The 26121-nt window shown below is 40.1% G+C and overlaps 1 protein-coding gene across 16 annotated transcripts in view; it reads left to right on the forward strand.

Moving 5' to 3' along the window:
* SIPA1L1 (signal-induced proliferation-associated 1 like 1) overlaps positions 1-26121 on the forward strand; it is a 330175-nt gene that overhangs the window by 189653 nt on the left and 114401 nt on the right. For 13 of the 16 annotated variants that reach the window (XM_005865778.2, XM_014539293.1, XM_014539298.1 and 10 more), the window contains one exon: positions 8077-9875. In XM_005865778.2, the coding sequence (XP_005865840.1) occupies positions 8378-9875 (1498 nt within the window). In that variant the 5' untranslated portion in view covers positions 8077-8377. Of the gene's footprint in view, positions 1-3735; positions 3747-6789; positions 7423-8076; positions 9876-26121 lie in introns of those variants that run through there. The other 3 variants (XM_014539297.1, XM_014539303.1, XM_005865784.2) reach the window with 3 other exon arrangements.

Raw genomic sequence — 26121 nt, forward strand, 5'->3', positions numbered from 1 at the left:
TTAGAAGGCACTTTATGTTCACCCATTTTTCTTACTGACACTATGTTCTGCTCTCTTCCGAAGCTAAATTCAAATGTGCTTTTCAAGGGCCCTTAAGTTCTTTCTGGACTATACATATTCAAATAGGAGAACCAGGACATCTTGAATGAGCCTGTTTGGGACATTCTGTCTTACTGAACTTCTGGTTTCCCGCATCCTGGCCTTCTTTTCCCAGTTAGAGGATAGGGACTGAGGGCGGAATTGTCCCTCTTGTCTCCTCCTGATAGTGACCGCCTTAGAGCAGGCACTAACCAGTGCTCAAATAGCCCACCTCATGGCCTCCAGGTGGCTTAGTGATGCAGATTCTCAGCCCAGCTCATCATATGTGAACCCCAGGCAGTCTTCGTGGCTGACCGAATTTCAATCTGACTTAACCAGTTCAGGCATCCTTTCTCTCTGGACCTCAGAGGAGACAGGCAATACCACTAGACGCTTCCTCTCCAGGTCAGATACACAGTTTCCGTTCCTTCCGCCTCAGAGCACTTTATGATGCTTTCCAGGGTGTTGGCTTAGAAGTCCAAATGGTGACAGTCTTTGTGCTTAGCCTGAATCTCTGCAGCAGGAGGATTGTGGGACAAAAGGTGAGGTGTCCATGTACGTTGGATAGTAGATGTGCCCCAGGAAAGGGGACCAAGGGGTGATGGCTCAGTCTCTGCTTTGTTTAGGCAGCCTCCCCTGGTTGCCAGGTCCTTGCAGCCTAATGAGACGAGGGACTCTTGGGTATGAGGGGACTTTTATGTCAATACTAGAGGCCCAGTGCATGAAATTCATGCACTGGGGGTGGGAGGGGTGGGCGAGGAGGTCCCCTCAGCCCGGCCTGCACCCTCTCGCAGTCCAGGACCCCTTGCTCCTTACCGCCCACCTGCTCACTCCTTACCGCTGGGCTTGCTGCTCCTTAGCAGCAGGCTCCTTACCACTCGGCTCACTGCTCCTTAGCACTGCTGTGGAGGCGAGAGGCTCCTGCCACCGCTGCTGTGCTCGCCAGCCATGAGCCTGGCTTCTGGCTTAGCTGTGCTCTCCCTGTGGGAGCTCACTGACCACCAGGGGGCAGCTTTTGCATTGAGCGTCTGCCCCCTGGTGGGTCAGTGCGATCATAGCGACTGGTATTTTTGGTCGTTCCTCAGTTATGGTTGTTTAGGCTTTTATTATATAGATTAAGTATAAAGAAAGCATTTGTAAATGAGGAAGTACAAGCAATGGTGTTAATCATCTATGAAGTAGTTATGTAAATCATGTGAATATTGTTAATTCTATAATCTTTAGTACTCTATACTTAATGTAGTCCTCTTTGATTCCATTTTAATCAGGGGGGTAAGCGCAAGATTATCTCATTGGAAGATAATCTGCCATCTGTTGAATTTTGACTTGTTCAGTGGTTTGAATGGTTGGAGTTGGAGGTTTAACATAGTGCAGTATTTTACAATTAGTATTCAAATGTTTGCTCATTGCACCACATTCCCAGATCTTATTTTATTGTCTTTTCTAAGCAACAGAAGGATGGGTTTATTTTTTTCTCCTAAATCTTTTCTTCTGATTATAAAAGTTACACTTGCTCATTTTAGAAAATAAATATAGAGAAATATAAAAAAATTAGTCATAGCCCAGTTATCTAAAAACAAGCAATATAATCCTTTAGTGAACTTTCTTTGGCTTATTTATAATATCTATACATAACTTTTAAAAAATATTGCTAAATTTATGTGGATACAAATTTGTTTGCATCATGAATTCTTCTAAAACTAGGCCCATTTGTCTCCAGTATGTTCAATAGGATGCACAGTGTAGAAATATTCTCTCCTTTTTTTTTAGTTCATGGTCAAATCAGTTTAAAAAAAATCTCTTAGTTTAAAAAAATTAGTGTTGCCTTGGACGGTGTGGCTCTGTTGGTTGAAGCCTCATCCCGTACACCAAAAGGTCTTGGGTCTGATTCCTGGTCAGGGCACACACCCAGGTTGCCGGTTTGATCCCCATTCGGGGCATGTGCGAGAGGCAACCGATCAATGTTTCTCTCTGACATTGATGTCTGTCTGTCTCTCTCCCTGCCCTTCCTCTTCCCTCTCCCCCCCCCCCCAATCCTCTCTAATTTCAGTTAAAACGACAACAACAACAACAACAACAACAACAACAACAACATATCCTCAGATGAGGATTTTTTAAAAGCCCCAAAAAGTTAGTGTTGTGTTGGTTTGTCTTTTAACTGGAGCGGTATTATCATGTCCTGAGGGAGGTGATATATAGTGTGCCTCTGCCATATTTAATCATAGTACCCTTTTCCTGTGAATTAGTAACTTGGAGAATTGGTAGCACAGTTGGGAAAAAGTTGATAAGCATTTCTCCTGTATATGAGATACTTACTGGTTGTCCACACTGGCGTCCACTTCTCACATTCCCTTTTCCTCAGATTATACTTGGTAATACGTTGTTTAGTATCAGATCATATTTGATAATCAACTGTGCAGTAGTAGTTCACAGTTTACAGTATTGATAAATAAGTTTTTAATATATTTTAAATGACTGCTAATGTATAAATGAGTACATGAGAACACCGATTGGCTTTATTGATCTAGTCTGGTCTCTGATATTCCAGGGTCAGGCATGGACACTCTCAAAATGCCCCTGTGAGAGGATGAGCTCTGATTTTTTTTCCTTGAAAGTATTAGTTTACTGCACCTCAAATACATACTTATTATTTTTTCTATAATCTGATTCACTGTTACTTTTCTACTTTCTGCCTTTTACTCTACTTTCAACTTTTACCTTCCTACTTTAAGCTTCTCAAATCTAGCTCTTTGGCAATAAATATACTTGCTTATTTAAGTATAAGAGATACATTTATTTGTATTCTTTATTTTGCCAGCTGTTGAATCATTTTGCTACTTATCAATAATTCCATCATGTAACTTCTTTTATACCTTCTTTTTCTATTACCCCTCTCTGCCCTCAAGCTTTCTGCCAATTTTTCCTATTTTCCATCACCCTTGGCTATACAAAGTACCTTCAAGCCTTAGTAGGCCTTTGAAATGTAACTTTATTTATTGAACTTTTTTAGCTAGCGGGGTAGGTGGGAGACAAGTGTTATTCTCTCTTTTGGTTCTTACTTGGCCAAACAGGCATATTTTAAATTGTTGTTTTTTTATCTCTAAATCTAAATGTATCTTAATCCTGTTATATATGATTTTTATCCATAACTTCTTTATTCACTTGGTTAAGTTCAGAGCAAGTTATTTGACTTGGCTTTCAAATCAGTGTTGTCTTTTTAGATAGTGAACATTTGGAGAGCAGGAACTAGATTTATCAACTCTGTTTTCCCAACTAGATTTATCAACTCCTGCTTTTTGTGGAAGGGGGAAATTCCAGTCTAAAAAGTTATGTGCTGCTTCGTAAAGCTTAAATTACCCATGACATTGCACTGAGGTGTTCATATGTATTTCAGGCTAACTTGAGAGAGTGAGATATCCCTGTATATGAGATATTACTTTTATGTAAGGTGAGTGAAATTCAGGAAAGCCAAAAAGGGATATAAAGAAAATAGTTTGCCTTATTTGGTTATCTTAGCTAATCTAATGTTCAAATACTGTGAAGTTAAATTTCCGTTTTAAAATAAAGTTTTCTGTTGTATTCTAAAGTAAGAATACTTGGGGATATTCTAAATCTATGTATTCAACATCATAAACTATTTAGGCTGATGTTTTTGTAAAGACTCTAAGGTTGTATAGCTCTGAATTATTGGAGCATTTTGATAGTTATCATTAACGCCCCCCCATTACCCCCAAACAGTGAGAGTTGGCCCTGTATTTGAGGTTCTGCCAGTTAAGGAATCTAACAAAACATCATGTGAAATGTGGAAGTATTTCATGAGGAATGCCACATCTTTTTGGTGAATATACCACATTGTATTACAAATTATTTCAGGAAAGAAACTGTAGTTGTTGTTTTTATGTTTTGTTTTGTTTCTCCTTCCCACATCTTATATAACCTTTAAACTACTCTTTATACCCTTGGCACAAGGAAAGTTTCCCATGTTGTTCTTTTCATTTGGTTCCTTGAATTATTTATTGTTCTCACTTCCTTAACCACCTATTCATTTCTGGAGGAAAAATGATTTTTTCACATTTTCCTTGTTAGTTAATAAATTGTAGAAAATAGATAAATACAGAAGATATCAAATGAGCATTTGCATATATTTTATCTGGAGTTTGGGGGAGAAGATCATGAGTAGAGATTTGGAGGTAACTGCATAGAGACGATATTGAAAGCTGACGATTTAACAGTGCCAGCCAGTACTGGCTGCCATGCAGATACCTTCCCAGGCAGTTTCATTATTCTGTTTTTATTAAGTTGCACAGACAGCTGTGATGCAACCAAGTGAACACCTGCTTTCCAGAGAAACATGTTGACTCTGTGCTCCTAGGCCTGCTGTCACATCCTACAGTGCCCAGGGCTCACATGCATCCTAACACTATACCCTTTATAGCCCCTTCAGACACATAAAGAATGGGAAGAGAATAAGCGAAGGGTACCACCCTGGATCACCAGCTCCTACATGGAGCCTCCCAGTGATACTGAGGAGTGAGCAAAAAGCAGGAGGCAAGAGAAAACGAAGAGCATGGTTGTCCTGGGAGGCTAGAGAAGAGTGTCAGGAAGGAGGGAGGCTGCAAAGGTGTGAAAGTCTCTAAGAGTCAGAAGGACAGGATTGTTGTGCACCTGGAGTTTTCCTTGAAGGGGAGGGACTGCCTTCTCAAACATCCCTAGGACCAGGTGTATGGTCGATGCTCAGAAGAGAATGCAGGAAGGCTGGGGATGATTTAGGAGAGGAGAAAGCACTTCTTCCGAAAGAAGGGCATTGTCAGAAAGGGGTGGTAGGTTATGTTGTGAAAGACTTGGAGTGATGAAAAGGCTTTCAGCTAGTAGAATTTGAGTGGATAGTCTCATTTTCTGATACAGTTTCCAACAGCTCACTGAACTAAAAGTGGGATTGGTACTCTAACTCAGTACCATGGGATTGGTATTTCATGGACTCAAATAGTACCTAGAGCTGTAAAATTAAACATGTAACAGGATATTTTTAATATAGCCTGCTCTTTCAACAGATGGAGGCAACAAGCTATAAATTAGCATTGCTCTTCTGTTTAATTCTGTTGCTTTTTGCCACATTTAGTGATGCTTAGGCAGGTTTGCTGATAGTCAAGATAATTACTAATAATTGTCAGCATATGCTTCCTATTTCCATCACCCTAAGGAGTAGGTTTTAGGTGTTATTGATTTGCCACCATACAGGCATACCTCATTTTATTGCACTTTGCTTTACTGTGCTTCACAGATATTGTGCTTTTTATAAATTAAAGGCAAGACCCACCCCCAGCAAAAAGATTACAGCTGGCTTTATTGCGATACTCACTTTGTTGCAGTGGTCTGGGATGAACCTGTAGTATCTCTGAGGTATGCCTGTATTACCCATAGATACTGTATTTTTTACTAGTAGTTTAATAAATCCACAGCATATATATTTCTACATATGCTAGTCAGTATCCAAAATTTATATTGCACCAAAATGAGTTTGATGTTATAAATAAGGGTGAGGAAAGGGAGGAAGGAAAAGAGATAAAGTAGGAAAGAAAGAAAAAAATTGTCATTTAACTTAGTTGTCTGTCTTGAACCTCCTTAGTTTTGAAAAGTCATTAAACTGTGGGCACTCTCCCCCCTCCTCCCATGTGCCCATCTATATTTTGAAATTTAAAAAAAAAATTGAGTTGTTGTTATAATAAAGATGTAATAGGAGGCTTGGCATTTCTTTTAAATTGTGAAGAAATTTTTATGTTTAAAATAAGATTTTAAAAAATCCATTAAAAATATAGGAAGCAAATGAGATGTTCTGAAGGGAGTACCTTAGTAGTAATGGCCAAGGTTGGGCATGTCCAAGTCAGTTCAATTTGTTGTATTTTAGTTCTGGCTCTTCGTTTCCTCCTACCATGGGTATAACTTCACATAGCCTTAAAAAGACAGTCCTGCAACGAACTGTTTTCTAAGGGAAATGAAATGTGGCAAGAATGAGCTTTTATCATGGTGGGATTGGTGTGTTGGCCTTTTTGAGAGCGAACATTCAGGCAGTAATAGATGATTTATCTTGATTTCTGTGAGATTGTGCGAAATGTTGAAAGCATCTGGTTTTTATAAGAATCTACTTAGAATTATTCTTTCTGCTAGTGTAGTCTTTCTCTGAAAGGTATTTCATTGAAATAAACAGCATATTGTTTTCCTAGTTAAAAAATAGCTCATAAGTTCTGGTTTGGATTGTCAGAGGAGTTTCCCTTTGGAGATGGACTGGTGCTTGCTTTGCATTTGGCTCAGTGGACTGGCTCCCTTCCATTCTGTGAGGGACACTTCTCCATTCCGAGTTGTGGCCCCACGTGCTGCCTTTGGATGCAACAGTTAGCACGTTCCTCCACTTGAAGGCTGACCGTTCAATAGGAGCCTGTAAAGTTCTGAAACGGAAAGGTAATCAGAACAATCTGACAGCAGAACTCTCCAGAAAGCGCCCAAGCCAGGTTTAATTAGGTAGCAGTGCAGGACATTCTCCCTTCACAAAAGGTGGGGAGGAGGAGGGAGGGGGTGAGAACAATTGGCATTTATCTGACCCGCTGCCCAGCCCAGCCCCCAAGCCCAGCTGGAGCTGGCTGGCCCCGCATTCTGCAGGCAGCCTGCAGTTTTTGAAACACCCCAAATGTTCCAGCCTTTAAATAGCAGCGAGTCTTCTAAAACGCTGCTGCGTACTGCAAGAGGAATTAAAGCGGCTGCCTTGCAGGCAGGAAGCCGACAAGCAAGATGCTTAATTATCGTGGAAGTAAGTGCTTGTTACCGCTGCGTGGAGCGGGGAGCGAGGCTCATCCTCAGGGTGTTGGCGTGATTTGTAGACAATGCAGCCCTGTCAGTGCAGTGCTGGGTCAGCAGCATCTTCCCAACATGGATTTGGCAAGAATCTAAAGGCCACCCCTTATGTCGTGTGTGGAGCTTGGGAAAGGGTCCTCTGCCTTTATTTCCGGGATGCACGCCGCCGCGCAGGGTTCTGTGCTCAGGATTTGTGCCTCTCCCTCCTGACTGCTGTGCACCGAGGAAGTTGGTCTTCAAGGCCCTCGCCTGGAAGGATGCTGACAGTTCTTGGTCGCTCTTGGGGAGTATGCAGAGGTCTCGCTACGGCAGAGGTCTAGTTTCTGCTTTCTTCATAAATGAGCGCCAAAGGGTGGGGTGGGTTGCAGTGCCTAAGGAAATGCAGACATTTTGTTAATTAGTGAACTAGCTCCAGCTTTAGGAATAGATGAAACTGGAGAGAGCTTGGGAAGAGGTGGTGGCGAATGCCGGATTCGTTCTGAAATGTTCCTCCTCCGGGTAAGTAATAAAGTAGAGGATAACACAGAAGCGTGCTGGATAGAGTGGCTCTTGGAAAACGCTGTTTATTTTCTCTCTGTTGTGTTTGCTCTTGCCAACTATGTTAAAGCCTTTGTAAAAAACAAAAACAAAAAACAAAAGACAAATTAGGACTTTGAAATATGGAAGGTGTTAAAAAGTGAGTGCTGCTACATACTAAATAAAATGACTTTTCAATTTTTAGTCTTGTTAAAAAAAACAGACTATGTATTGTTCAAGTACTGAACTCTGTGGGTTATGTCTCAAAACTTTTGGTCAGCGCAGTTGCTGGTGATATTCTGCATTATTGGAGGTCGTTGGAGTCTGTAATTGGTCTGCCCTGGGAGTTGGAGCCTTAGTGTCCTGGAATGAGATCTCCCCACTCCCCGATCTATGGAATAGCTCAATTAAGCTGAAGTATTAATAGTCTTTTAAAATATATATATACTTCAAAAGATGGATTTCATTAAACGCTTTCACTTTCTTTCAAACCTGCTTTGATAAAATACTGGGGCATGAGCTGTGAACCACATTCATTATGGAGTCTTTTACTTTCATGTGTCTGGTTTTGGCAATTGCATATTTATTTTTAGATGTATTTATCAAATGCTAATTCCAATTGTCCTTCTCTTTCAGAGAAAGCATGGGATTATAGCAACCACAGAGTCCCAGTAATACAAGTTCCATTCAGTTTTTTCTGAAAGAAAGCCATCTATTAAAGTGAAGCAAAGGAACGATTGTGGATTATAATGGTCTGAAGATCTGGATTTTCAGAAGCTTGAAAATAAGGCATCGTTTAACCTTTTAAATGAAAAAGAGTAAGATCTCATGCAACTGCTGTATTTGCTGGGAACCGTTCTCCGAAAGGGAAGTGCACATTTAGAGCTGGAGATGATGGTCCTTTCCGCAGGGATTTAGGTCTGACCGCTTTCCCATCATGACCAGCTTGAAACGGTCGCAGACGGAGAGGCCTATTGCCACGGACAGGGCCTCGGTGGTGGGCACCGATGGCCCTCCCAAAGTCCACACTGACGACTTCTACATGCGGCGCTTCCGGTCCCAAAACGGCAGCCTGGGATCCTCGGTCATGGCTCCGGTAGGGCCCCCCCGCAGCGAAGGTCCTCACCATATCACCTCGACCCCCGGAGTCCCAAAGATGGGGGTCAGGGCTAGGATCGCAGATTGGCCCCCACGGAAGGAAAACGTCAAAGAATCTAGCCGTTCAAGTCAGGAAATAGAAACCTCAAGTTGCCTTGAGAGCATGTCCTCCAAAAGCAGTCCCGTGAGTCAGGGAAGTTCTGTTAGCCTCAATTCCAGTGACTCAGCCATGTTGAAAAGCATACAGAACACGCTGAAAAGCAAGACGAGACCATTGGAGAGCATGGACTCCAGATTCCTCATGCCTGAAGCCTACCCCAGCTCCCCCAGAAAGGCTCTTCGCAGAATCCGGCAGCGGAGCAACAGCGACATCACCATAAGTGAACTTGACGTGGATAGCTTTGATGAATGTATCTCACCCACCTACAAGACTGGGCCCTCCCTGCACAGGGAGTATGGTAGCACCTCTTCAATCGATAAGCAGGGAACGTCTGGAGAGAGCTTCTTTGACTTGTTAAAGGGCTACAAAGATGACAAATCCGACCGAGGCCCAACTCCAACCAAGCTCAGTGACTTTCTAATCGCCGGTGGGGGCAAGGGTTCTGGTTTCTCTTTGGATGTTATAGATGGGCCCATCACACAAAGAGACAACCTCAGGCTCTTCAAGGAAAGGGAAAAACCACTCAAGCGACGGTCCAAGTCTGAAACTGGAGACTCATCCATTTTTCGTAAATTACGCAATGCCAAAGGTGATGAACTTGGGAAATCATCGGATCTTGAAGATAACCGGTCAGAAGATTCTGTCAGACCTTGGACGTGTCCAAAGTGCTTTGCCCACTACGATGTCCAGAGCATATTATTTGACTTGAACGAGGCGATTATGAACAGGCACAATGTTATTAAGAGGAGAAACACCACCACGGGGGCTTCAGCAGCTGCTGTAGCGTCCTTGGTTTCAGGACCTTTGTCCCACTCAGCCAGTTTTAACTCCCCGATGGGCAGCACGGAGGACCTGAATTCCAAAGGAAGCCTCGGCATGGACCAGGGAGACGATAAAAGCAACGAGCTTGTAATGAGCTGTCCGTATTTTCGGAATGAGATAGGTGGAGAAGGTGAAAGGAAAATCAGCCTGTCGAAGTCAAACTCTGGCTCCTTTAGTGGGTGTGAAAGTGCCTCCTTTGAGTCTGCACTCAGCTCCCATTGCACAAACGCAGGAGTGGCAGTGCTTGAAGTGCCCAAGGAGAACCTGGTGTTGCATCTGGACCGCGTGAAACGGTACATCGTGGAGCACGTGGACCTCGGCGCCTACTATTACAGGAAATTCTTCTATCAGAAGGGTGAGTAGTTCTTTCTGAAAGAGTACTATTTGTTTTGTTTTGTTTTGTTTGTTTTTAAGTTGTGTGACATGAGATTTTCTTGTATTTTCTCTTGATGGTAAAATAGTTAAATAGGTATTTGCTGTGATGTATTTCTCTTTGTGATGTATTTCTATTTGCATATTTATGAATTCCTTTAAGGTATTAAAATGTCTTGTATATTAAATACTCATGTTTTTTAAAAAAACATCTGATTTAGTGAATGAGGTATATAATCTTTGTGTAGAAGACTTGTGTATCCTTTAGGAATAAATGTTAAAGTTGAAAATATTTTAAATATAGCTTTATATTAAGGGATACAAAACCATCTTAATGCTGCCTTTCATTAATGTAACACTTTTGCAATTAGTGCAGGACCATTGCTTTTCCGCCTCAATGTTCTCATCAGTTAATGGGAATTGTAGTACATCTCTCTTTGTTTCACAGGCATTTTAGTGGGAGTTAATTACGTTATTTGACAAAAGTCACAGAGCCAATAAGTTTCAGAGCCAGGAATCAAATTTAGGTCTTCTGTATTTGAACATGTTGGTGACTTCCTTTCTAGTCTTTTTTGTTCGGGGTTGGGGGGGGAAATATATATATACATTGTTGGGTTATAGTTTGTGTACCATTTTATCTCAGACTTTTAAGAAAGGCCCTGTGATTTGTTAAAAAGTCAGTAGTTTAAATGAACTCGTAAGAGCTTTCTAATAGTGTTTTTTGAGCAGCATTATTAATTGAAGAATGAGTTTGTCATATAAGCACCCAAGCTGGGAAACAGGATGCTGGCCAGGGAGGGACATGCACTGTGGTCCGCTGGCTGGCTCAGTAACCTCTGCAGCCAGGTTGAGAGGCCCTGTATGCAGATGACTACAGCAATGTTTTGATTTCCCACTTACTGTTTTGGAGTTTTTGAATCTTATTTAGACTTATTTTTCTGAATGACATTACATTTCTAGTACTCATTATGGCTTTAGAATAAAACTTAACCGTAAGGTTATTAGATGAGATAGACCCTATTTTAGAGGGTCTCCTATTGACAAGGAGAATCTTTACTTGTTACAAGTACATACTAGTATGTCTCCTAAATATTCGTGGCAATGCTTCTGGAATTAATATGATAATGAAGACCCCAATTTCATTTTTAAGCAACCTTTATTCTCTTGGGATAATTTCCTGGAGTAGATTTTAGAAATCACTTTTTCTTATACTGTCCTTTAAGCTATAAGGTTTCTCAGTGTTGCCATCTTGGCATTTGGGGCCAGATAGTTCTTTGGAGAGGGGCTATCCTATGCATTGTAGGATGTTCAGCAGCACCCCAGGCCTCTACGCCCTAGATGCCAATGTGTGTCCTCTCCCCCTTCCCCAGTTGTGACAACCTAAAATATCTCCAGGCATTGCCAAATATTCCTTAGGCAGTACTATTGCACCTAGCTGAGAATGCCTGATCCATTGTACCTGGGGAAATTTTCACAGGTGTTTCTTAGCTGTCTGTGGGTGAAGGCCATCTTGCTGAAAATTGACATTTCAGGTCCAACACAAGAAAGAACATATTAGTTACAATCTTTTTTAATGTAGTAGTAGGTACTTTCCCCCCATTAGGCAGTATGGTAACAGTAATAATAAACATTTTCAAGTACTTACTATGTACCAGGAACTTTGCTGAACTTTTGATATGACATGCATATTCTCATTTCAACCTCTCTGCCCACTGTGGTAGGGATCGCTATTGGTGACATTTTCCAGATGAGAACACTGGGCTTAAGTGACATTAGTGGTTTAGCTGTCATGGAGCTAGTAATGTTGGAATCAGGATTCCACCTTTGAGTCTGACCAGAGTCATGTTCTTAACCGCTGGGCTCAGCTCTCTATTGTATTAATCTAAAAGGAAGGAGTGTATGTTTATGTTTAAATCGGATAGAAATTTGTTTAAAGGATTTTTGTCTCTCCAAAGTTGGGGATAAAAATTTGAATGCCTATATTTCAGAGTAATCCAGTTTAGCTCATAACACTTCATAAATTTAAAAGCCACCAATCCAAAATAGTTTCTAATTTGAAGCATGGAAAAGTACCCTCTTACCCAGCATAATTAGAACTGGTTAATTGAAAATACCTGTTAAATCAGGAAATCTTTAAAAAGTGTACATATTCAAAATATTTTATTTTCATTAAAATATATAAAAGTATATTTGCCAAACTCTTGTGAGTCCAAGGGCTTTTTCTTTGACAGTGATTCTACTATTTTGAGTATATGTTTGTATTAATAGTATAAACCACAAGAGCACAAACATAGACACTAGCAAAGCAATCTGAATATTATAAAATCTTAGGTTTCATATTTTTTCTCATTTTTTTATAGCCATCTTACCCACATCTAATCCAACAGCTTTTTTTTTTAGTGATTTGTCTTTATTAAGTCTTTCCAAGGCCTTCAACTTAGTTTTTAGTAGGAACGAGATTTATTTTTTGTGATCATATTCCATAAGCTTTCATAATATTTAATTAAATTTCATAATTACAGTAACAAGTCAGCTGGTATATACAGGTTTGGAAGACACAGCCGACTCTTTGTCCAGCTGGTGGGAACAGAAATCCCATGTGTGTGGTGCTATGGATTGCCTGCTAGTGCCATTGGGCATTCATCATCGTGGCTTACAGAGCCCGGAGCAGTATTTAATCCAGGAGGTTGGCTCAGTGAAAGGCAGTTACATAGAGTGCCAGCTGTATTTTCTTGGGCCACACAACTTAGGATTTTCAACTCAAACAGGTCATTTGTCACAATATGATAATATACAGCAAATTATGACTATGGATAACATCATTTGAAGCTGATATTAAGCCCCCTAAAGTATAACTGTATATTAAAATATTTAATATCTATATGTTTATCGCTGTATAAAATATAGTTAAGTAATTCTGTCTTATAATTTTTATATACAAATTGATTCACTGCAATTAGTGCACTAACTCATTTTTCCTAATCAGAACCTTAAAGTGAGTCAGCCCTTTTGCAGGAGTACATCAATGCCAGGTGTAATTTATCTCCCAGCAGCAGGATATAGGGCTCCTGGCCTGGTTCTCACTGTAGCCTCTTTATCACCACATATTTTCTCACCACATTCTTCTGTTTAATGCATTTCTGACTTCATTGTGGCTAAGTCTCTAGGGAAAACAGTATACTGTCAACATTATATGTAAATTTTAATTGTGTTTGGCTGATATTTTTATAAACATCATTATTTTGAAAATTTGGTCTTTAGAAGATATTTGGCTTCAATTTGTAAGCCCAGTCTATTGCTGCAAAGATCCTGGACCAACAGAGGAATCCCACTGTTTGCACTTATTAAAATAAGCAACACACTGTCAATGTTCTTTTTTCCCGTCCTTTTTCCTACCCACTTCTCTTTGCTCTTTTGTAGTGTGTGTGATGTGTCTGCTGAGCCTCAGCGAGGAGTAAATGATAGTAATAATGCAGCTAACATTTATTGTGTTATTACTTTGTGCTTTATGCAGACCTCCTCACTTAGTACTCATAGGACCCCAAGTGAAGCTGTCAGTGAGATAAGTCCAAGTGGTGCAACCTCAGCCTTCCTAGAGAGGCACAAACCAGGCAGTAGGAGAGCATTAAAATTAATCAATCTAGTCCTCTCCCTTTGAGTACATATATGTTTTGTATTTAGCTTTTATGTACATAGTCACCATGATCAAAGTACCAAGGTAATTTGTAAGTGGAAAATATTAAGTTATAGAATAATTGTTACCTGTAGCCGATATGGCTGATTGAGGAGACCTTTTCCTAGCCATTACTCTTCGTTTGCTGTTCCCATACAGGATTTTTTCGTTTGCACTGACTACACAATTGTCTGTGAGGCATGACCTCCCTGAATCCCGTTCAGAGAGATGCATCAATAGGAAAGAGAGGAGCCCAGTGGTTGCCTTGGCTGTGGTGTTTGTTCCCCATTGGTCAAAATGTCAATAGGGTATCTGATGTGAGGTGGGGTGTCACTCTCAAAGTCAAGTTAGTGAAGATGCTCTGGTAGGGCAGGGCCCTCCCTGCTGCCCAGCAGCCAGGAGAAACTGCCATTATCTGGGCCGAAGCTCATTTAAGAATATTTTCCCACTTCCGAAAAGAGGGAAAACTGGTGTTTGTGCACCCGATAACTTTAAATCACCAAATTTGACTGTTTTTATTGTTCACCTTCCTCCTACACCTCCACCTCTCCCCACCCTACCCCACCCCCATGTTTTGGAACACACACGCACACACACACGCACACACACACACACACACACAAATCAAGTTCAGCAATATGCTGGGCCCCAGGATTAACCAGTTTGAGGACACCAGCAACTTGGATTTCAGCTCCTACTGTAATGTCCAGTTTTCTTTATTTACGTCCCACCCTCTTGTAATCATTTCTTTAGAATATGTGCACTTAACTTAATCTGTACTTGAAGTGACAGCTTTAGCACTCTGATGTACTCTTAATTTTGTTCTCAGAAACTATGCTTCAAGTTACAGTTTGTTAACAAGCATCAATAAGTAGCTATTATATGTTTTAGTGGAGTATTGTATGGTATTGCTAGAACATCAGGGACACCATTCAGCTAAGCTTATTTGTAAAAGTCTTGCTTATTTTGTTCGTTTTCTTCTTTTTTTTTAATCCAGTGAGTATAGCAACATTAGGCTTGAAGAAACTATTATAAGATGTCTTCTAATTCAGAGTTTTAAAAAGATAATTATTCTTTTTTTTTTTTTTTACTGTTGAGACTATTATAAATGCCCCCCATTTCTTTCCCCTTTGTTTTCCTCCCCCAAATCCCCATCACCCTCCCCCTAGGCCTTCACCACATTATTGTCTGTGTCTGTGCGTTATGCATATATGCATATTTGTTCTTTGGTTAATCTCTTCCAAGTCCCTCCTATACCTTTCCCCTCTGAGATGTCAGTCGGTTCCATGTGTTTAATGCCTCTGGATCTATTTAGTTTGTCAGTTTATTTTGTTCATTAGATTCCACATATAAGTGAGATCATGTGATATTTGTCTTTCTCTGACTGGTTTATTTCACTTAGCTTAATAATCTCCATGTCCATCCACACTGTCACAAAGGGTTAAGAGTTCCTTCTTTTTTTATAGCTGCATAGTATTCCATTGTGTAAATTTACCACAGCTTTTTTATCCACTCGTCTACTGATGGGCATTTAGCCTGTTTCCAGATCTTGGCTATTGTAAATAACACTGCTGTGGACATAGGGGTGCATATATTCTTTCTGGTTGGATAAAGGTAATTATTCTATGTTTAGTTTTGATACGCACAGTGTTATATCTCAAGTCACTCAAGTCAACAAGTCTGTTCCACTGAACCACAGTGTACTCTGTGCTCTTGAACGTAACAGTTAATTTCTGCCAAAATTAATATGGAAAGGTTATATATATGTATACTTGATTGTTTTAATGTCCTTGCCTTTTTATTTTTTACTAGAGGCCTGGTGCACAAATTGGCCTGGCCTGCAGGATCAGGCCCAAACTGTCTCTCCGACATCCCCCGAGGGGTCCTGGATTGCGAGAGGGCACAGGCCAGGCCAAGGGACCCCACTGGTGCACGATTGGGGCTGGGGAGGGATGTAGGAGGTTAGCCAGCTGGGGAAGAACTGCAGGAGGGCTCCAGGGCGTGTCCAGCTCATCTCGCTCAGTCCCACTTGGCTGGACCCCAGCAGCAAGCTAACCTACCAGAGAGTCTGCCCCCTGGTGGTCAGTGCACATCATAGCGAGCGGTTGAGTGGCTTTAGCATATCATTAGCATATTATACTTTGACTGGTTGAAGGGCCAACTGGACACTTAGCATATTAGGCTTTTATTATATAGGATTGTGATCACATAAACTATGTGTAATTTGTTTAAAGGGAACTCTCTTAATTATGTAGTCCTCCTCAGGGGGATTTGAAACACTAACTAACTTACTGAGAAACCAGCCTAGGGATGTTCTGCTGCTGACTTTTTACCTGCTCAGGGCTTCTAGTAGCAAGGAGGCCATTAGGTATGAAAGTTGACATGTTTACTCCTTGGAAGACAAACAACCTCTCCTTTCTTGGGTGTGATCTCCTGAGTCCCAACACTGCTTGTTTAAACCCTGACCTATTACGCATTCAGGGTTCTGTGCTACCTGTGTCATATCAGTCCAGAAGTTTGTGGAAGTCGGTGAAAAGGACATGTGCTTCAACTGCTGCAGCCCAGCACACGAGCATGTTTTAGAATGGGTTGTTCTCCCTTCTTCTCTTACTCACCTCACCAGTTCCTGCCTCTCCTGGGCTCGTGATGCCTGTGTGACCCCCTTCTTCCCCAAGGTGCAGGTGCTCTCCCTCCAATGCTCTGAGCCACCCTGTGCCCCTTGTTTCTGCACAATGCTTTCCATGATGCCCTGGTTCATAACCAGTCTAGGCTCTACCTGAAGGCCAGGACCACAGATTAGGTGGGCCCAGATTTGTTTCACAGTTGAGTAAATGTTGGGTGCTGATGTGAAGTATAAGACTTATTGAATTGAGGAGCCAGTGTATCTTGCATTTATAGCATCAGGTAGAGGCAATCAGGGCTCTCTGTCTATATGACCTTGTGTTCTGTGCCAGACACTGAATTAATATGTTATAGTTCCTTTTCCTCTCCTTTCAGGAAATGAGACCACAAGTCTGTGTGTGGTCACAGTGGTTTTGTGGAAATTAACCGAGACCACCAATTGATCCCCACAGACCCAAAACACCACTATGGAGACTGATTTTTACTATTGTAAACTTTATTAGACAAAACTGATAGATGATAAAATCAGTGGGTGACAGTTTGAGGAGAAATAGGAGGAAAAGCAGGATTTGCATAATCTCAGATCTCCCCAAAGATATATGTAAATAAGGAGAAAGATAGTAAGGTCATGATAAGGACACCTGGCAGACGTCACCTTAACCCAGTGAATTGAGGTCTATGTCATGAACCCCATGAAATGATGAACTGAAAAGGTTATGTCATTTCTGTAGTTCTCTTGCCCAAAATGCATAACCACAGGCCAATCAGGTGAAATCACCAAGCCCAAATTGAGTAATAAAATCTTTTCGAAGTTGTCTAAGTCTTCAAAGACAAGTACTGATTGAAAAACGGTTACAGACTGCAGGGGGCTAAGCAGTGGTTCTCAACCTTCCTAATGCCGCAACCCTTTAATACAGTTCCTCATGTTGTGGTGACCCCCAACCATAAAATTATTTTCGTTGCTACTTCATAACTGTAATTTTGCTACTGTTATGAATCGTAATGTAAATATCTGATATGCAGGATGTATTTTCATCGTTCGCGACCCACAGGTTGAGAACCGCTGGGCTAAGGAGAAGTAACAATCAAGGGCAACATGGGATCCCAAATAGGATTTCGAAGCCCAAAAAAGACATAGTGGAAAAACTGGTGAAATTTGAGTCAGTCCTTTAGTTAATGGGATTGTACCAATGTTAATTTCCTGGTTCTGATTAATGATGATTGTATGGTGTGTAGTTACATAAGATCCATTGGGGGAGACTGGGTTTAGGGATCTATGGAAACTCCATGTACTTTTGCAATTTTTCTGTAAGTCTAAAAGCAGTCAAGATAAAAAATGAAAAACAAACCAAAAACCCTTCAGGTAGTCAATAACAGTGGTTAACACATGAACTGTCCACATGAAAAAGCAGTGCTTCCCCAACTTCCTGTGTCAAAGTGCATCAAGTGACAGCCATGCTTACTGATGCCCATATTTCAAAGAATGTTGTGCTGGTTTGTAGTCTAAAGCAGCAGTCGCCAACCGGTGGTCCGTGAGGTCTGAAAGGTTGGTGACCACTGGTCTAAAGGAAACAAGGGCCCTTTCTATCTGTTATTTTAGTACAGTTGATAACACATAATAGAGCTTGTCACCTCTTTTCCAAATGCATACCTCATTATAACTTTAGACACAGTGAGCCCCTCATCCTGAGTAAGCTCAAAAATACTTACTTTATTGTATCAACTAATTTCCTGGTCTTCTCATGGAGCCTCTTCTTCTCATGGGGAGGCCATTCCTCTGAGCTTCAGGAGAGTGAGAGGAGAGATCTTCCTAACTTGACTTGAATCCAAGTCAAGTAGAAGCATTTGATGATGTAAAACCATCAGCAGACGCAATCTCTTAATTCATATGGACAGTTAGTCATCAGCATGTAGGCTATACATGGTCCCTGCGCTCATAGCTTCTGCTTTGACTGGATTTCTGCCAGTCTCTGAGGGACTTCCTTCCAAATCCTTCAAAGGCATTTTATATAGGAAGACTTCTTGCTGCATATCTTTGGTAAGAGGTTTTAAAAACAAAGAAATTGAGATAGAAGCAGGTGTCTCATTGAAATTGCTTTCCTTTGGATGTTAAATTTTTTTTTTCTCTGAGCTGGCATTTGAATTAGAATTCACTAACATTAGAAGTAAAGATTTGCATTACTATGCATTACTACTAGTATAGTAGTTGCATTACTGTAAATAAAAATATTATTTATAATCATTGACATTTGTAAATCAAATACATTTTTATACTTTAAAAAATCTTCCTATTATAAAAATTATATATATTCATTACAGAAAAATTAGTAATTGTAGAAAATAAGAAAATTAATCTTGTTTTATTACTAATGATTTTATTTCTGTCTCATCTTTTCTAATACATTCATGTTCATTTTTAAACTAAAGGATCACTAAATACCATCTTATATATTTTTCATGATTTCATAATTGGTTATGCCATCATTTATTTAAAGTTTCCAGCTTTTGTAAATTCAGGTTTTCCAATTTCTCGTTGTCATAAATAATAATACTTATATCAGATGTCCCTAAGTTTTTTGCTTTCCTCCTCTGCTCCCTCCAATGACCTTTTCCCAGTTTGGTGAAATCTATGGATTGCCCTTAGAATAATGTTTTTAAGTGCATTAAATAAAAGCACAAAGCAATGTAAGCATATAAAATACAGTTGCAAAAGTGCTTAAAATTTAGTGACATAGTAATATCTATGCTTCTTATTGCAATAACAAATTATCTAAATTCAGGTCTGATAACTACCATAATTTCAAAGTACTGATGAGCATAATCGATATTTGATATGTCTGCAGTAACTGTAATGTGGTATGATTCATTGCTGTCAAAATCACATGTACAGCTAATATTACTGTAGTTTGTTGTCTACATTTATAATGGACAGAAATGCTACATTTCATTTAGAAGTTAGTGAAAATAAAGATATAATTTTTTATTCAGGTTCATGAACCCCCTAATTTCTATCCATAGAGAAGTTTAAAAACCTCTGGCCTTATATAAATGACCTCGCTATGTAATTTTCTTAAAAAAATCCTCACCCCAGGATATTTTTTCCATTGATTTTCAGAGAGAGTAGAAAGTAGGGGGGAGAGGGAGGGAGAGAAACATCGATGTGAGAGAGACCCATAGATTGGTTGCCTCCCCGCACATGCCCCAGAGATCGAACCTGCAACCCAAGTATGTTCCCTTGACAGGGAATTGAACCCACAACTATTCAGTTCTTGGGCTGACACTCTAACCATTGAACACACCAGCCAGGGCTTGTTATGTAATTTTTTTCCTACACATTCAATTATTTCCATAAGGTAGAACCCTATAAATTAGATGGTGTGAACTTTACACGAGTTCTTAAGAAAGCTTAGACCAGAAAGCGTAACTAATATGTTTAAGACTATAGTTTTAACATTTTCTTCCCTGCTTTGAATATTTACAATTTTATTTTTGAACATTTATTATAGGCCCAAAATGTTTTTATTTCTTTGATCACTAGTGAGATTGAATATTAAAAAATATAATTATTTGCTATTTGTTATAGATTGATAATGGCCAATAAAAATCTTCCATTTTGATTCTGTTACTCCTTATTTTTCCTTTGTTTCAAATAGAGTTTTCTTTGTACTGTTTCTTAAATCACTTTGATACAATTTATTAATGTCAACATAACTTCATATTAAAGCCTACCTTTTATTGGCAAGTTAGGGAGTCATTAGGGGCTGTTTAGTCACACGCAGATTTAAGCCCCACTATTTCATGCAGTTTTGGCAAACAGACCACCTTACTTTTTTTTTCCATTTTAAAATTTTTATATTTCAATTATAGTTGACATTCAGTATTATTTTATAATAGTTTCAGGTATACAGCATAGTGGTTAGACATTTATATAATTTATGAAGTGGTTCCCCCCAATAGGTCTAGTAACCACCTGGTACCATATATAGTTATTATAATAGTATTGGCTATATTTCCTGTGCTATACTTTACATCTCCATCACTATTTTGTAACTACTTCTTAATCCCTTTACCTTTGTCACCCAGCTCCCCAAGCCCCCCAAGCCCTCTACCATCTGGAAACCATCAATTTGCTCTCTGTATCCATGAATCCGTGATAGACCACCCTACTTTTTAAGTTACTTATGGAAAGAAGAATTGGAACCTCAGAGTGCTGTGCACTTTATAATGTGGACAATTACTCTTGTGTAATATTAATTATAAGCTTAGGGGAGTGCTTTGGGACAGAATTCTGGCAGGTGGCCAGTCCTGTGTAAATGTCCATCCATTTCTCTGACCTGCTTTTAATTATGATGCAAAGTCTTGGGCTATTTAGTTCTTATGGAACCTCCACCCTTATAATTAGGATGAGCCCTTTGAGGGTCAGAGACTGAGACGCTGGGTGGAGTGCTTCTCTGAAAGTGCCATTCTTTAACAGTTGGACTCTTAGTGCCTCCACCTTGGGAAATCTGTGTTTCACTTGAATAGAAGAATATGCTGCTGCTGCCTTTTTCTTTTAATTCTCTTGACTTTTGGACCTGCCATATATATTAAGATGTAAGTTGCATGAAAATAAAACAGCTGAACAACTTGAACCCAATAGGCAAAGTTAAACAGCTTTATCGAAGCATGTGTTAGTGTTTCATTCCAAATTCTCTATCTCATGAAAATATTGAGCTAAAGAATATTGAGGGTCCAAGTTTATGTTGTTGACTGTACTGACAGTGGCATACCTGTAGCCTACCAAGTAGACTGTTTTAAGAAAAAATAGTTTAAAATGGTGAAATGATTTTAATTCCAGCTAGTAAAGTTAAGTGGTCATTGTTTTATTCTTTATTAGTATCTTTAGTGTCCCCCTTCTATGGTGACTGAAGATGCCTTTTATAGAGAAAAGGAGTTTTCATCTTTCCTTCTGCATGGTCAGTTAGGGTAACTAAGAGTAGAATGTGAATCTTTTTGTGATTTTAACATCTATTGCTATATTAAAACACACTAGAGGCCCGGTGCACAGATTCATGCACCAGTGGGGTCCCTTGGCCTGGCCTGCGCAGATCCGGCTGAAACTGGCTCGCCGACATCCCCCGAGGGTTCCCAGACTGCATGAGGGTGGTTCTCAGGTGATGCACCCCGGAATCGGGCTCCCTCCTCTCTAGTTCCAGGTGCGTCACCTGAGAACCGCAGCTGCCAAGTCACCACAGCTCAGCAGCTCCTGCGTTGAGCGTCTGCCCCATGGTGGTCAGTGCGCATCATAGCTACTGGACGGTCGGATGGTCCGGACGGTTGGATGGTCACTTAGGCTTTTCTATATATAGATTGTTATATTATAACACACACACAAGTAAATAAGTGCTTTCTGAAATGGGTAGTGCCAGTCCACAGTGCCACCAGTGGTATATGAATGAATGTATTATGCCCCTACCAAGGACTGTTTTGGGCTTCTGAAATGTTGTCACTAATTTTAATAGGTGCAAGATAGTGACTGTTATTTGCTTTCTGTTTCTTTGATTTGTGTTCATCAGTTTGTTTTTCCTATTTAAAATTCTAAGTTCACAATTCTAAAGAAATATTTGAGCCATGAATTATAACTTTACATGTTTTATATAAAGTAAAAATATATTTTTGCTCATAGTTATACACAGTCCAGATTATGCTGGTGTCCCTAGGGAAATGTACAACTGATACTAATATGAAGTCTGCAAATATCATGAAAAAACCAGTACAAGCGATCAGGATTCACTGGTTGAAGCCCTACAACTCCTGTGATTCTATTTTTCTTTACTTTTTTACAATGAAAATGCCAGGCTTAACTTCTTTTGCCTTGTGCCCACATGCTTATCTGTGGGTCATAACCCCATGTGATGTGAAGTGTGCTTGATCTAATTACTTGGTGCTTTGAACTGTTTACTATTTTTCCTCTCTAAGAATGTGAAATTATTATTTGTTATTGGAAATATGTCAACCAAGAATATAGCTATTTATGTGGAAAATTCTAGCGATGGCAGAACTGATCACTGGCACTCTTTGTACCATCCTTGTTAAAACCCAAGAACCAGAACTAATAAGAAGACCTCAGGCTAAACATCTGTTTAGGTGTTAAATATGAAAAATAAAGGCAGGGGGGAAATCACCCATATATGGAAAAAACATTAATATCTCTCCCATTATACACAGTGAATCCTTGGCTCAATAGTACATCAAGGAATAAAGCTTTATGTATGATCTGGCTAGTTAATCCCTTTAGGTACCAAATTTTATTTAACTATTTTATTTATAATATAATTTTGGAAACTTGGGAAGATAATGTTCTATACAATGGCTAAGAAAATGAACTTTGGAATCAGTAGTTCAAATGTGTTTGAACTCTGGCACTGCCGTTTACTAGCTGTGGCTGGGAAGTGGCTTGCTCTCTCTAAATCATAGTTTCCATATCTATAAAAACGAAGGAAATACTGTATTTCCATGGTTTGATATGAATATTGGAGTGCTTGGCAAAGGGCCTCACTTTGCTGCATTGTATCTAATATAGTGATTGCAGTATTGGTTTGAGGCATTCCAGTATGCTGGCACTAAAATCTCATTATTTTTGGTCATGTAATAATGTAAAACCTGCATTTCAAGTCATCCATTAGCAGATTTACCCACCTGACCGTCCAATTCCTCTTCCCTTCCTCTGGCCTTGATCTTCCCAAATTCTCTCATCCAGGGCTCCCAGCCTTTCTCAATACTCATAGGCTGTGGCTCCCCTGTCCTGGCTTCTTCCCTTCCCTTTCCATAAAGGCAGAGCTGATTGTGGGTCTGGCTGGAAGAGCTCTCTGCAATTGGTGGATAGCTCCATTAGTGAAGGAAGGAGGAATAAATGAAAAATGCTGCAGCCTGGAGCAGGTAAGAAGTGCTGCCCAAAGGCTGTGGTCTGAGGGGAAGGGACTGCAGGCCAGTGACATCGCGGGACAGGCCAGAAGGACCAGACTGAAGGCATCTCTAAAAGGCTGGTGTTTTAGTTAAAGAAAAAAAATCTGAGTCATTTGTCTTGAGATCAAAGTTTAAGGACTTGAAAATTCAATCTAAGGTGACTGCTGAACCAGCCTCCTCTGCCACTGCATTAGGATTTTGAATGAAATCAAGTGTTTGTGTGTCTGTTAGGAGCAAACAGACAGTGGACAAAAACAAAACAAGGGTTACTGTAAGAATAATACTTACTCAAGTTGAAAGACTTTTTGAATAAGCAGAGTCTAATCATGATAGTAGTGAATTTAACACAGGAAACCAGCCCAGAATCTTCTTCTACACCAATGAAACTGAAGTAGTTGAAGACCAATGGAAATGCTTTTTGGATATAATAGCTAGAGTTCTCTTTTAGTAAAAAAGGATAGATGTTTCTGCACAAACACACATAAGTTTTGAAAGCTCTTCCCAGAGTTATCAAACCAGAGATGAGTGTATTTAAAGATAGATTCTGAAGAAAGTGTTAGAAAGTTAGTGTATAATTATCTCATCACCATTCCCCCAACTCAGAAATGTACTTCCTAAGCAGCTGGGGAAAATTGCACAAAAAAAGTCAGTGTTGATGATGACACACACACACACACAAAACATTTAAATGATCTTTAATTTTTTGGTTTTTTTTAAATGAACAGTTGTCATTTTTATGTAGAGTTTAGTTTCATTTTAAGATAACACTTATTTTATCTGATAATTTATACTAAGATGATTGTGTTTAATATTTATATTTTTATAAATTTATATTTTTGTGTTGTAACATTTCTAAATTTTTGTATTTGAAATGTGTTAAATATTTGGTTTCACTAGTTTGTATTTTTATGAATTTTAACACTTTGAAATAAAGTATTAGTTTTAATATACCAAGTAAACACTTTCATTGTGCTCAAGTATTCAATCACTCTTTTAGAGGATGTCTAAGTAATATTTCAGATTAGACATGGAGGATGAGAGGACTTGGTCAAATAAGGAGTTGTGGGAAGAATGTTTGGGTAGAATTTTTTAGGTGAGAAAGGGCAGAGTGAGTTTGAACAACAGAGAAGTTCCGTGTCAGAGGTCCTCCGTTCAGAGGATGATGGAAAGGTCTAAGTTGAAATGAGTGGTAGGCTGGTGACAGGTTGGGAGGGCTTTGGGAAGCCATGAAAGTATGCAAGGGCCCTTGCGAAACCCTGGGAAGGATTTTAAACTTAGTAGTGATGGTCAGATTTGCATTCTACAAGGGTCATCTGGCTGCTGTGTAAACTAATTGGATAAAAGCAAACCAGTTAGAAGACTTACAAACATCCATGCAAATGGTGATGGGGAAGTCAGTGGCCAAGGGGTGGAGACAAAGTAGATAGATTTAAAAGAGCTGTAGGAACTTCAGTTTGCAGGCATGACACTGAATCTGGCATGAGCAACGAGGTGAATGTGGTAGCAGTCGGTAAAAATCAGGCTTCAGGGAGAGCTTCGTAGGTTTGGTGGAAGGTGATGGGTTCACTTTTGCAGATGTCCACGGGACAGACAAATAGAGTTCCACTAGGTAGATGTAGAGATTGAGTGCTCAGAGAGGTCTGGAGTGAGCATGTAGACTTTTGACCATAAGCAGCATTGAGATGGCAGTTGAAGTTCTGAGAGTGGATGGAATATTCAGGATGGGAAGAGGAAGGGAAACTGAGTGATAGCCAGAGTGATAGAAGGAAAATCAGGAGAGAGTGCTGTCACAGAAGCCAGGAAGAGTGCTTCTAGAAAAAAAAAATGAAATGATCCACTGTGGCAAATGTTAGGGAGAGTTTGAGCGAGATAAGGACCAACCTATCTATTTGTTTTTAACTTTAAGGCTATCATTGGTTACTGCAGTGGAAGTCAGATTATAGTAATTCTAAGGTGAGGAATTAGGCAGCCCTTTCAAGAATTCCTGAAGGAGAATAAAAGTGTTGCCGGTGTGTTACATTTAAAGATAAAGAAGACTTGAGCTTGATCAAGTGATGATGGAAATCAGTGAATAGAGAGGGAGAGTCAAAGGTCAAGGGAGGGTAGTCAAGGCATCAGAGCCCCTGGGAAGGTGGACTGGGTGGAGGTCAGCATTTAGGGTGAGATTGAGTTCTGGGTTGTAAAGAGAAGGAAGCAAAGGTCTGGATCCAGGTAAGTTTGCAAGTATGATGAAAAATGAGGACATTTGCTTCTGAAGGGGATTCTTTGTTTTCTCTGTGATTTAGACAGCATTAGCATTTGCTGGGGTTGGGGAGAAAGCAGGTGCGGGAAGGTTGAAGGAGAACGGAGAATGTTTGAAATATCTGCTCTGGAGAAGGGGAGCTGGTCAGGGACAGCTTGGGAATGAGTTGAAGTTGCTGAAGAAGAATTGGCCGTGGCCTGAGATACATATTTATGAATTTCCCCGCAGCAGAGGCAGCAGTCTCACCTGTACTTCCTGAGATGTGTTGGGTGTGATTAAGAAGTTCCTGGAGAGTTGGGTTTCAGTTGAATCCCTGACATGCAAGAAGCAGAATGTAATGGATGTGTCTCACACTCATCTTGATCCCTCCACTGTCGTTCTGTGCTGCAGAATTAAATTATCTTCTTGCCCGGCCGGTGTGGCTCAGTAGTTGAGCGTCAGTCCATGAGCCAAGAGGTCGCCGGATCGATTCCTGGTCAGGACACATGCCTGGGTTGTGGGCTTGATCCCCAGTAGGGGTGCGTGGGAGAGGCAGCCGATGGATGATTCTCTCTCATCATTGATGTTTCTCTCTTTCCCTCCCTCCGCCTCTCGTTATCTCTCTCTCTAAAATCAGTAAAAAAACTTTTTTTTTAAAATACCCTCTGAAGTTACTGAAGTGTGAATGGCCCCGGACTGCTGTCTGTTATTCTTTAAGTTCTTGTCTGCTTTCTTATACTATTTCAGCCTTCTCCCTTTCTGTTTTCT

The sequence above is a fragment of the Myotis brandtii genome, unplaced genomic scaffold (assembly GCF_000412655.1).
Source record: "Myotis brandtii unplaced genomic scaffold, ASM41265v1 scaffold213, whole genome shotgun sequence".
Taxonomy (NCBI): Eukaryota; Metazoa; Chordata; class Mammalia; order Chiroptera; family Vespertilionidae; genus Myotis; species Myotis brandtii.